The sequence below is a fragment of the Pomacea canaliculata genome, linkage group LG6, assembly GCF_003073045.1.
Source record: "Pomacea canaliculata isolate SZHN2017 linkage group LG6, ASM307304v1, whole genome shotgun sequence".
In the NCBI taxonomy this organism is placed as follows: Eukaryota; Metazoa; Mollusca; class Gastropoda; order Architaenioglossa; family Ampullariidae; genus Pomacea; species Pomacea canaliculata.
The window spans coordinates 24,358,235-24,371,206 of NC_037595.1; the positions used below are offsets into that span (position 1 = coordinate 24,358,235).

Consider the following 12,972-nt stretch of genomic DNA (forward strand, 5'->3'; position numbering starts at 1 on the left):
GCTTAGGGGCAGGCGGACGAGGCATCTGCCTAGGGCCCCGCGCTTCAAGGGGCCCCGCGCTTTTGATTGATATGTGACTTTAGATCGCAACTAAAACCGTGTGATCGTGAGGGCCCCGCACATGCCCTTTGCCTCTGGCCCCGCGGGGGCTAAGAACGGGCCTGGAAGCACAGAACAGGTAAACATTAAGCCGACTATAATACTGCTGTACACTGAAATACCTAAACATCTTTCATAAATTGTTTACTATTGCGGCTTTCCTGTGACAGTTGACACCACTGGATCATTGCAAGATACTCATGCATATACTGAGTCCAGTGCAGGAGCTCGACTTCTCGTGGTTTCATTTCAAATAAGCATTTCTACCTGATTAGTTTACCATCTTTATTCCTCAAGAATAAATACATTTGCTGAGTAAGCCTGTAACTCGCATCAAGGTCTCGAAAAATTTGAAATATTCACATTTGTCAGCTTTGGAAAAAATGTCTGAATCGTATATGCTCTAGAGTAGAAGAATCCCTCTAGCTTGTCTCGGTGTATGGATGACACGTGGAGCACGGTAGAACACTACGTGGTGAGCAGTGTGTGGCAGAACACTACGTGAGGAACACGTGTCAGTCACGTGACGTGGGTCTTACACAGGTAGCGGCTGCAGACACCGACGGCCACACACCGTCGGACAACACACGGTTCCACCCGGACACTGAGTCTGGGCGACAGAAGGCGACGGTGAGCACAGGTCACTCACGATGCAGTTACTTTCGTTGATACCCCCGGGGTAGGCCAGGCACTGGGCTGTGAGGTAAGGGGAAAAGTCTCATGAGATGAAAGTACTGAGCCCTGGCGTGTGTGTGTGTGTGTTTGTTTGTTTGTTTGTTTGTTTGTTTGTTTGTTTGTTTTTGTTTGTTTGTTTGTTTGCGTCTCTGATATCGAAAACGAAAGAGAAAAAGGAAACCACCCGCACACCCGTATAACTGAGAGAATAGATTGTATACTTACGTCGACACTGAGGCACTTTGGGACAGGGTGGCTTGCTACATCCGGGGACTTGGGTTAGTAAACACGAGTACCCAGGGGCACATGGCTGTTAGAGAAAAGTTGACAATAATATTTAATTTGTCTGACCCATCTGAAATTATCACATAGCCTTATGTCAGGATTGTCAAACTCTGCACCAAAGTGATCGTTACTAATGTCATTAATAAACTACACTTTTTGAGTGAGTTTTGGCTCCATCTACTGCAGTTTGCCAGGGGAGGTAACGTTAATGTGACCACCACCACAGGGATCGTCTGAGTCTATTGTATCCTATACACTTTAGCATAAAACCTATAAATGCTGAAGACTTCACTTACTGGGGAACACGCAGGATCTGAAACACAGAAACAGAACTTAATTAACATGTATTTTAATGAACCATGACTTAATTAGTACAAACTCTTTGAATTGTAAGTTATCAACATAATTACAATTTTAATTAATGGACAGTTTGCAACAATGAAATCGTCAAAAGTAGCATAATCGAGGTGCTTGATAATAAAAAGAAATTAAGAAAGAACGATTAATTAACTGACCAGCCCAGGGTTGCTCACCTTTCGCCAGACATCGGGGCACTGGAGGACAGGGAGTCTGGGTACAGGATGGGTCAACGTCCATTTCACATTTCAGTCCTGACCCACAAGGCTACACACAATGATAATTAAACTATTTAATTAAAGTTTCATTGTTAGTTTAATGTTTTATCAGTGAGTAGCTGCTCCGTTACCTTGTTACAATAAAACTTGAGTTCCTGAAGCAGACAAAATATTTCGTTCTTGGTAGCTACTCAACGATCTAATTTAGCTTGAATGTTGCAAAGCCAGCTGCTGGTTTTGCATTACTAACTGATTATTAATAATCGTGGTTGATTTAGGAAGAGATACATTTGTACAGAATATTGTGAAAGGTAAGGTAACGTGCTATAATTTGATAAAAGAATATTTATTCTTAATGAAATTCTGACGTTTTGATATTCTAGTCCATCTATTGTTTGTCTGATTGTTAACCTACCAAACTTCGTAAAACACAAAGTTGTACTTACGGGGCTGCAGGCTGGAGAAAAGATAAAAATAATATTAGAGGTTTGCCATACGTCTTAAAAGTTATTGCTAGTACTACTAATAAAATGATTAGTATAGCGAGTATTCACTTTCGTAAGGAGCATGGGTAAACAACGAGACATGGGTAACATACAAAGGAATGAAAGAATGAACAACAGCACTGATGACTAATAAAAGAAAAATACAGAAAAATGCAGAGAGCAATCAGCTAAAAAATTAAAAGTGTTATGATTCATCAGACGAAGGGAAGTCGCAAAGAATGAAAAGGTGGGGAGTGTTTGAAGAAGGAGCAGCCTCCTGTGGACAGTTGTTAGGAGTCAAGCTCAGGAAGAAATGTTTTTTTCAGTGCAGGATTCAATGGTGGGTAGGTGGTGGATATGGGAGGGGAGATCTCCATTGTTTTGCTGCACAGTAACTAAAAAATCCAGTGGGAAGTCTTTGAAGGAGAAGAGTGGTCAATAGTGCCAAATGCAGCAGACAGGCCCCGTAGAGTTAAAACACAAACATCACTACTGTCAACATCCGTTAATGTGTCTGTGGTCACTTTAATTAGAGTAGTTTCAGTACTGTGCAAATTTCTATAATATAATCGCCTTTAAATTGGCTTCAGAGTAAAGTCGAAGCTTAGTCAGAGATCATCCAGATAGAATATCACAAGAGATGTTCCAACACTTTCTAGACACAGACAGAAATATTCTAAAGCCACTCAATGAACTTTCTATCGGCTTGCCTCTTGTTCAAGAGCCATTGTCGCACATCAAGGTTGTCTAACACTCTAACTTTCGAGAAAATGCGATTATATAATTTCGTCTGCCTCAAAACCACAATAATTTTTTTTCTTTTGTTTACTTTTCCCACTTACTGCTGTTGATGCATGAAGGTGCTGGTAATTCAGTCCCCGCCATGACACACATCTGGCCGTCAGTACATTTCTGCAACGGCAGGGTGCATGAAAATATCCTACAGGTGTGGAAGAGTGCAACTTCTTTTTGACTAATGCCGAGGTAGAGTTTAGAGCAAAATAACATTTCCCCAAGTCTGTTGAATATCCACATTTTTAGTTCTAGATACACACGCCTACAAACATCACCATGGTCTGAAAGAGTTTTAAAAAACGGTGACATCCAATTTATTCACAGATGTCTGTGGTGCTCAGTTGAGAGAATGATGTAAATGATTCCGTGCTAACATTGTACACAAACTTTCTCAACATCTCACTAACACACACATGCATGAACTGTACCTCACCACTGAACTGACCATATGAACTTTGAACTCATCACATAATTTGTGAACTCATCACAAGAACTGTGCACTCCCCACATGAACTGTGAACTCATCACATGAACTGTGAACTCACCACGTGAACTGTGAACTCATCATATGAACTGTAAACTCACCACGTGAACTGTGAACTCACCAAATGCTCACAAGTGTAGAGCGGAAGTGGGTCACGGCACTTTTTGCCACAACCGTAGAAGTCGTTGCAGCAGACCTGTCTCCCTGTGCAGTCCGTGTCCTCCTCGCACTGCCTCTGGCACCACTGCCCCCCGAAGAGTGGCCCCTCCTCCAGCGGGGGCTCAGGACAGTAGTGGTAGCCGCCCTCTGCAAGCAATGGCTTTTTATTAATTCTCTTTCTCTCTCTCTCATCGACTATCCATCAATGTCTTCTTTCAAATGGCATCCAATGACAGTAACATATCATCTAAAGACATTTCCGCCTTCCTCTCTTACACCCACGCCACCCTAAAATTAGCTTCATCTTCTCCATCTTCACTCCCATTGACAAGAAATTAATATAAATCACTAACACCAGTACTCACTTATGCATTTAGCAGATGTAACACCTGTCGTGGAGTCAAGGACGATGCGACAGACGGCCCCCGGACAGAGGCCCTACAGGTAAAAATAAATCTTTTTCAAACCACGGAATAAGTTATTGTCTACCAATGGCAGTCAATGCACTTCAGTTAAGTGTCAGGTTTAAGTATAGGGGCAAGATAATTCTCGCTGTTAATAAAAAGGTTTGCAATCATGAAATACCGATGAAGCAGAAGCTCGAAGTCTGGCAAGGCACAGAGGGTGGTCAAAGCCGCACACGAGACCCTGGAACATTCAGCAAACATTGTGAACCTTCACTTATTGACATACGTGTCCTGGAAAAAAGTATCTAAACATCTTATATCGCATTGTAATACATCAACTCCTAGTATTTTATATTACAAACACTTTGGCATACAAAACGATCCTAGCTATCTCTTGCGATACTGCTCAGAGACTTATCTAATATAGTTTTACTCAGAACATTCTGACTGTTGTACGAAAGAAAGATGAAAGTTAAATACCAGTGAACAAAGAACAAAGAACAAAAACATCTTGACGATGGTTTGCACAAACGCTCTGTCCAAAATGGAATTGTAATCTGTTATCCCCTTCAGTTGTACATCTTTATAAATGCACCTTGCATCCTGCAATCATCAAGAGACACGTGTTCCAGCTGTTACAATACATAAGCTCACATAATCTGTCACAGATACAAACGTGGGCCGACATAATCTCTAGTTAATACCCGGATGTTATAAACAAGGATTACAAATAATCCCTAGAAATGTAACCCATCGTTCTCTGGTAAACTAATACAGAGAATATGAGCTAGCAGTTGCTGCCTGAAATAATAAACAACTATATTACTATCGTGTGGCGGATGGAGATGTGTTGACACACTGTTGCCGCAAACACATCGAGTTTTAATCCTAACTGACATTTGTTGTTGTATTTCTACTTCAGAGATCTGTTGAAGAGAAGTGATGTGATATTTGTTTGTGAGTTCTGGTTTCACTTGATGACAGTCCTCCCAGCAGGTCAGTCAACCTCGCCTCCCCCTTCGCCCCGCGCCATTTGGTTCTGGCGGATAAACAAATAGTTCCCATGGCTGCGGATGGAGACTTAAGCTTTCCTGGTTTCATATATCACACACAGATCCAACTGCATCCGGAAACAACAAGCCAAGCTTTTAATAATAAGGGGAATAATTATTTGAATAAAGCTACTCTGTCACAGAAGCTTCTCCGTGAGATAACAGTTATGCCTCCTGATGCGTGGTGTATAGAGTATCAGGAATATTTTCACGCAATAAAATAACACGAAGATCGATAGTTTTGTAAAGTCATGTTATATCAGAATATGAAAATAATATGATTAAAGTACTTGCCCTGGTTGTTTATTACGAGAGTGATGTCCCCTCGTGTAAATGGCTCGAGGGTGACTGCTCTCCCTTACTTTTCGTATTTGTTCGTTGATTTGCGTGAAGTTTTTGTGTCTAATGTTCATCAGTCCATTGTTACAATATGAAATGAGTAAATAAAATTTGAACTTAGTTAATAATCATTTTAAAAATAACTCTTCTCATTCACGCTGTCTTTGAGGTGAGTCATCTGAACTCTTTTTATGATAATGTCTGCTTGATAATAGTCCGTCAACTTACCATTCGGAAAATTAAGCTTCCTTCTCTAATTCATTCGGACCTGCTCCTGTTTGGCCATCATGGACTCAAGGCAAGTAGTATTTGATTTACTGATACCGCTGCTTTTCAGTTGTTTTCCTATTTGTAACAACTTCAGTCACTATATTTATTGACATGTGTGGGATAAATTAAAATATACTTTGTTACATGACCAGCCCTTTGACCTTAGCTTATTGCTTATTGACCTTATGGCATCTTGTGTTATTTAACTCCAAAGTCTGTATGCAAATACTTTCCAGATATTGGACCCTATGTATGTATGTTCGAATTGTACATGTGAATGTACCTTTCCTTCATTCATTACAAACAAGTCTTTGTTAAAAGAAAGTTTTATTACTTGATACATTTTTCGTCGTCTTCCTTTTGATTTCTTTGTCAGTGTAAGGTTTTAAGTTCCTGAACATTCTGGCGCACATAAGTAAATCTGTATTTCTCACATACATTTTTTTAATGAAAAGCTGAAGACGATGTAAAGGTTACATTCCCACATTTGAGAACAAAAATTTTTAACCATTCAAAGGAGTTTCTCTCATAAATCAATCGTTTTTCGTTAAATATATGTTTATGGTCCTTTATTAAACACTAGCCAGATAAAGGTTACTTTTTGTGACAATATAATGTCTGGTTAGGAAAGACATGTATGGAAACCCAGATTGAAGTTCAATGACAGAAGTGTAACATGGTGGGGCAGTCTGTGACGGACAACAACGGATGCTCATCGGGAGATGCTCATCCCTCACAGGGGTCTTGGCGGCAGACAGCGACGTCCACACACGGTCTGACAACACACAGTTCCATTCACACACTGGTTCTGGGCGAGAGAGTTGGACGAGGAGCACAAGTCAGTCACGATGCAGTTGCTTTCATTGATACCCCCGGGGTAGGCCAGGCACTGGGCTGTGATAGCAAAATCGGATCATGTAACAAAAATATTTTCCAGACTACACAAACAAGACATTAGTTTATATCACTTCTTTTTCCTGATTTTAATTAGTGTAAGAAAAATCTGCAAAATTCATAGTTTTTATTTTAAAATGTAGCAACTATGTGCACTAGGTATGTGTGTATACACGTACTCAGTGTGTGTGTGTGTAAGTTAGTTATACGGTAGAAAAAGATGAGGAAAATAAGAGAAAAGGGCAAAACAAACTAACAGTTAAGTTCATCTTAAATTAATTAAACTGACAAACATTGCACTTACGCCGACACTGGGGTACCTTGGGACATGGCGGCGCGATGCACCCGGCGGCTTGTGTCAACAAACACGAGTACCCAGCGGCACACGGCTGTCAGAGAAAATAATTATGATGACTTCAGTCCAGCCTGTTACTGACATTACTGTCATTACATCTTTTGTTAATTAAACTTTGTAACAGCATTGTCAAGTCGGTTTTGTAAGTAGGTTTTTCATTGATGAATCTTGTTTGTAAGATTAATCCAGGTTCTCCTTCAATTTGATTGTATAACAATATAATAACCAGAATTTTAAATCTGACTCTAAATGAACCAAAAGTATGAAATTATAATACATGTTGTATATGAAAATAATTATTATTGTAAATATATATGATAAACGATATAAGTATGATCTATTAATGAAGAGAATTTTACCGACTTCTTAACAATTATTTTACAGTATTTTGTTGCGTAGTATTGTAATTTGAATTTTTTCAGCCTGGCTGATTATTGTATTTAAAATACTTACAGGGGAGCAAGTTGGAACTGAAAAAAAAGAAAACCATTTTAATTAACATATGAATTTCAATCTTTGATAGTTTAGTGGAAGGGAGACAAATCGCGCAACTCACATAGTCTAGAACATGATTTATTACACAAATTCATTTCAAATAAATCGTGATATTGAAATAACCTATAACTATATAGGTGGCATTCTTGTTCCTTCCTGTCAAGACCACAAAGACAGTTTCTCACCTTTTGGCAGACATCGGGGCACGAGCGGACAAGGTGTTTTGGTGCAGGATGGATCCACGTCCATCTCACACGTCAGTCCTGACCCGCACACCTACATGAAATACGAAATGTGTTATTTAGGGTCAACACCATTGACCTATCACCTTGTAGCCACACGGGACTAAACCTCGTGCCCACTTCATTTCTTGGAAGTTTCAAATCAGCCTTAAATAGCTCTTAAAAAACAGTGTCTGGAAGTAAACTGGTTTTATTTCTTTCGTCAGTAGGAGGCTGCTTGGAATAGCAAGTGGTACTACAAGAGCAGCTGCTGACTGCATTTCAAAAGAATAATAACCTGTAAAATTACTATTTTCCATTGATTTCCAAGAATAAATGTGGGGATATTAGTAGACCATTTCAAGCATTTTGCAGATAGGTGTCAAATGTAAAGTATATTTCTAAAGGAGTTAAATTACAAAATTATTATTAAGTTGTTTTTCACATTTGTTGTTTTAAGCAATCCAATCCGTCTTTATTTTCTTTGTTTATGAAGTAAATAAGTAAACAAGAAAAAAACTATACTTACAGGGTTGCAAGCTGAAAAAATAAAATCAAAAATTGTTGTTTAGGTACAGGTACACAGTTTCAAGTTAGTAGCATTATCGATATAGATTTTCAGTTTACTAGAAGCATTAATATGCATTTCAAATTTATCTTGTATATGTGTCAAAGGTATGGTGTGATATCATTGTCAAAGAAAAATAGAAAAATACTTTTGTCTTTAATGAAATCTGTTGATCTTTTGTACATTTCTTTGGATTCCTTCAGCATCTAAAACTTATGTAAGTAATCCAACTGATCTTGAATTTTTTTTTTCTTTTGACTGGGTCGCCTCCTGATAAACTCTTAGTTTGTCTGCCTTTAGTACTTAAAAAACGACCATAGAGGTTGCTTATTATAAACAAATTGTAAATTCAAAGATTCTTGTGCCCGTGAATCAAGCTCCAAGCCTCCCCCCCCCCCATGTGGAGTGAAGGATGCCGTACTGCTGCTGATGCAGGTGGGCGTTGGGAAGCACACAGGCCTCGAGCACTGAGTCTCCTTCATGACGCACGTCTGACCCTCGTTACATCTCTGTGACACCGCAAACACAGCAATTAGTCACTGGCATCGCTTGAATAAAGTCCTCAACTGACTGGCTACGTCACCATGTACGTCATGCAGGTGCTAAGGTGTGCAGGTAAACTGCTGTCACGCTCAGCCTTTATGTCAAAGATGTCAAAGATACTACTTTCCAACAGACAACAGATCGATAGAAATCGATATCAATTATGCTCTAAACAACAAGCTTTCTACAGCCACACGAACACACACGTGCATCTACACAAGCAAAGACACACCACACACACATGCACACACGTTCACTAACTGACGCACGCTCACCAAATGATCGCACGTGTACTCAGGGAGGGGATCTCTGCACTTCTTGCCACAACCAAAGAAGTCGTTGCAGCAGATCTGTCCCCCCGCACAGTCCGTGTCCTCCTCACACTGCCTCTGACACTGCTTGCCTCCAAACAGCAGCCCCTCCCATAGCGGGGGCTCGGGACAGTAGCCTCCCTCTACAATCAACAACACTCCAAAAGTTGATATCTGTTCGTAGAGATCTCTAATTAATTTCTTCCTAACCGAACACATTTAATGCGCTTTATGACATTGTTACATTTACGTAAACACGTTGTAAACAAGTTTATATTTGAGATTATTGTGTCGTCATGTCTTATTGACCAAAGGTTCTCTCCTCACCTGAAGCTATTTTTCACGACAAAGAAAATTTACTGTAGGTTAACAATAGGTAAGGGTGATGAGAGATGCGCCGTTGCCCTCTAAAGCTTCAGCATTGGCGATTTAATGCATGCACTCATTTGAATTTGGAACATGAAAGATAGACGACGCCAATGTTGAAGCTTTCTCTCTCTTTCTGTCTCTCTCTCTCTCTCTGCATCTCTTCTCTCTCAAGGGGTGTTCCTCGGTGCTAAAGTAAACCCTAAAAACACGTTTTTCTGCTCCCCCGTGCTACAATCACACTCCTCACCCAAAATAGCTTGACCTTTCCCCCCACAGACCCCATTCACAAGATGTGGATACAACTAGCTGACACCTGTACTTACTCAAGCATTTCGGAGATGAAACACCTGTTGTCGAGTCAACGACGATGCGACAGAATGTGCCTGATGGACATTTCTGCCAAAGATAAAAAGATTGTGGGGTAACTAATACATAAACAGTAATTGAATATTCATCAAATAATTCACAGGCATGTTATACATATTTATTTATTAGCTACCGAGGATAGACAAAGTCTTACCCTCGCGATGCACAACGGATTGTCGAAGCCGTGCACGAGACCCTGCAATAGTCAGTAAACAAGTTTACTCTGGAGTCATAAATAAGCATGTGTTGAAAATAGCCTCAAATGATATCAAAAATATTCTGAAATATCCATGTTTACACCTCAGTACAAAGAGGAATTCATCGTGCTTTTTACTGTTTTGAAGTGATAAATGAAATAAAAATGTTTAGTCTTTGAAGTTACATCCGTTACTACGAGCTATTTTGTCCGTATGCTATCTACATATAATCGAGAATATATCGTGATTTAGTTTATTATTGCTTTCAACATTCTGACGAGTGCTCAAGAAATACGAGCTCGTTAACTACGAATAAAGTTCGTTACCAGTGCAGCAAGGATGAAGATGACCAACATGTTGCAGATGAGTTGAAGTCACGTCCTGTCCGGAGGCCAGTCGGGAGTCCGAGTGTCGGGCCTTCAGTTTATCCCGGTGTAAATACAGATCTCATGGTGTCACCTTGAACTAAGTGACGTGCAATACTGTCACGTGACTATACCCTAATATTGGTTGGCCTCCTCTGCATGCACTTGTGTCACTCGGAGTACCCCGGGTAGATGTGTTACAGTTCTACCTCCGATAACCCCTGGACTAAGCCGGATTTAGAAACGAGAGTTGTATGAAAGACTGAGCCTGTCTCCCCGGTGTTTATAAAAAAAAAACACGCTAAAGGCGTTTCATATTTATGAGCTCTGAGTACATTTGTTGTTTTCTTATGACATCCAAAGTGTTAAAGGCATAGTGGGGTGCAATATTTTTCTAATTGCCGCTTTCATGCCTTCTCTTTTCGATGGCAGAGTTTGTTTCCCTGCATTCAGAAGCTGCTTCGACTTTTCTGTTATTTTCTCTCTACAAGCATACCTTTGGTTACAGAAATTTAAGGTAGCCTTCATGATTCAGGGCTAATCCTAAACATCAGGAACATCAGGAAACAATTTGCTCCTCATTAGATCTTTAAGGATGGCAGTTATCGTCTGTACAAAGAGACGCCTCTTTCAAACTGTTTGCACAAGCCTTCCCACGCTCAAGACGTGAGTCGGAGAAAAGCTGATGATCTTGAACTTTTTGTTAGAGTCTGTGAGGACGAGAGACATTGCAGAAGGTATCAGACAGGAACCAATAAAAGTTTTCGCATTGAATATACTATGAATACAAAGGTGAGGACAGGCTGGGCGTCATTAAGAAGTGGGACCAAAGTCCATGAAGAAGACGATCGACAGGTAGCTGGCGCACCTAGGGCGAGTAATTTACAGCGTAGTTCTAGTCACCACACACATACACACATATACTCGTATATATAAATATATATACTCGCATACATACACTCACACCCATATCTATATATATATATACACAGAGAGAAACACACACTCATTCATTCCCAGCACAGATGCAAATACAGACACAGCCACACTCGCACAAAGGAATAAAGAGAAAGAACGATTAAAAAAGATATTCAAGAATACACGTTTCCAGACCATTTTTCGTCTTTTATTTCAGGACAAAATTATATCAAGCAACAAGACAACAGCATATTGTGAACGAACTTTGACATTCTAGACTATAAATTATCTTCCCTGTGCAAGACAACATTGAGAGGAAGACTTGCAAAGAGCGGGGGAAAAAAAACCGGCGAGAGACAAATGAAGTTATTAGACACAAAGTATCGTTGTTACCATTTCACATAGAACTTACAAATTGGTATATTTTATGAAGTGTAAAGAATTAACATTTACAATCAAAGACAATTTTGCTTCATTGAGCTGTACTGTTTGAGTCGTTTGACTAGTCCAGACTGTTGTACTCAAAAGAAGACATTTCAAAGGCGTAAGCGGGTTAGAAAACTAACCGATGTTCCTGGTTTCGGACCCTACACTACGCGTGTGTAGGCGATGGCAATACATTGTCAGTGGTGCGCCACCTGTACTTTGTGACCAGACGTGACAGTAAGTGCCCTCAGGTAGACAGCAAGGTGTGTTACAAAAACGAAAAAGAAGGGCGTCGAGGATTTTTTTTCTTTTTTGGAGGAAGGTGAGCCCTTATAGGCTTCGGCAATATTTAAACAAAACGGTCCTTTATGTATTTTTTTCTTGTCTTTTTTTTTTTTTTTTTTTTTTGAATGTTCTTTGTGTTTTTGCTCTTGTACGCTATGGCTATATTTCAGTCTAGTTATTAATGTCCTCACTGCATTTGTTTAGCTTATTTCTTACGAATTTTTGCATGCCTTTGGATGATTTTGTTTTGTTTTTGCTTTTTCTTCAATCATTCTTCTATACGTTAGTTGTAAATGTACTTTAATGTACATACATTAAAAATAACATTGGCAGAAATGTTCTTTCTATAGAAATTAAGATATAAATTGTGCTGCATTAAACAGTGCATGCGCAGCACCGCACGGTTTCTAAAACTACATATTGACATTGTAACTGTGAACTTTGTCAAAACGAGGCCACGACCGTCACGTGACCAGGTCCCGAGCACGAACAGAGAGGCTCAAAGGTCAGAGTCCGGGACGCCTCTGTAGAAATGTTGCTTAGAATGCAAATTTGTCAAACGCCTCTCCCTCTAAACAAACTGATTTACTGGGGCGGCCAGGAGTAAGCTGTAATATATGTAAATAAATACAAGTATCACGAGCAATAACAGGACACAAGGACTAGCTCTAAATACTGCATGTGCTGAAACACAAAGTTTCTACCGAACTTGGTGGAGAAGGCAGTTTCAAAACAAGGAAAAAAAAAAAACACGCACACATACAAACAAACAAGCAAGCAAACAAACAAACATACAGAAGCAGTTACATGGAAAATCAACATGAAACAGAGAACATGGATGGAAGTAATCCAATAAAGGATATTTCTTTTCGATCAAGAGAGGAGGAAAGGTTACTCGAAGGGTTTGGGGCGGATGCAGCGGTTGCCACAAATTGTGGGACAGCACAAATAGTCCTCGGGACATGGACGTTGACCTCGTGGCGGGTTTGGTGAGCACCATTCATTAACGACGCAGTTGGATATGTTGATTCCTG

General features: G+C 39.9%; 2 protein-coding genes across 2 annotated transcripts; both read right to left on the reverse strand.

Annotated features, from left to right (window-relative positions):
- Positions 1-370: 370 nt before the first annotated feature.
- LOC112566382 (keratin-associated protein 9-1-like) lies at positions 371-4,563 on the reverse strand. The gene is made up of 10 exons (XM_025242547.1): positions 4,445-4,563; positions 4,143-4,205; positions 3,923-3,995; positions 3,520-3,704; positions 2,962-3,031; positions 2,081-2,091; positions 1,593-1,683; positions 1,356-1,372; positions 1,000-1,084; positions 371-795 (listed from the first exon to the last, which is right to left on the reverse strand). The coding sequence occupies exons 1-10, from the start codon at positions 4,472-4,474 to the stop codon at positions 635-637; spliced, it is 786 nt and encodes a 261-aa protein (XP_025098332.1). The 5' UTR covers positions 4,475-4,563; the 3' UTR covers positions 371-634.
- A 1,392-nt stretch (positions 4,564-5,955) lies between these two features.
- Positions 5,956-10,382, reverse strand: LOC112566383 (keratin-associated protein 4-3-like). The gene is made up of 10 exons (XM_025242548.1): positions 10,271-10,382; positions 9,902-9,943; positions 9,705-9,777; positions 8,977-9,155; positions 8,580-8,667; positions 8,120-8,130; positions 7,555-7,645; positions 7,328-7,344; positions 6,824-6,908; positions 5,956-6,519 (listed from the first exon to the last, which is right to left on the reverse strand). The coding sequence occupies exons 1-10, from the start codon at positions 10,298-10,300 to the stop codon at positions 6,359-6,361; spliced, it is 777 nt and encodes a 258-aa protein (XP_025098333.1). The 5' UTR covers positions 10,301-10,382; the 3' UTR covers positions 5,956-6,358.
- Positions 10,383-12,972: the final 2,590 nt, after the last annotated feature.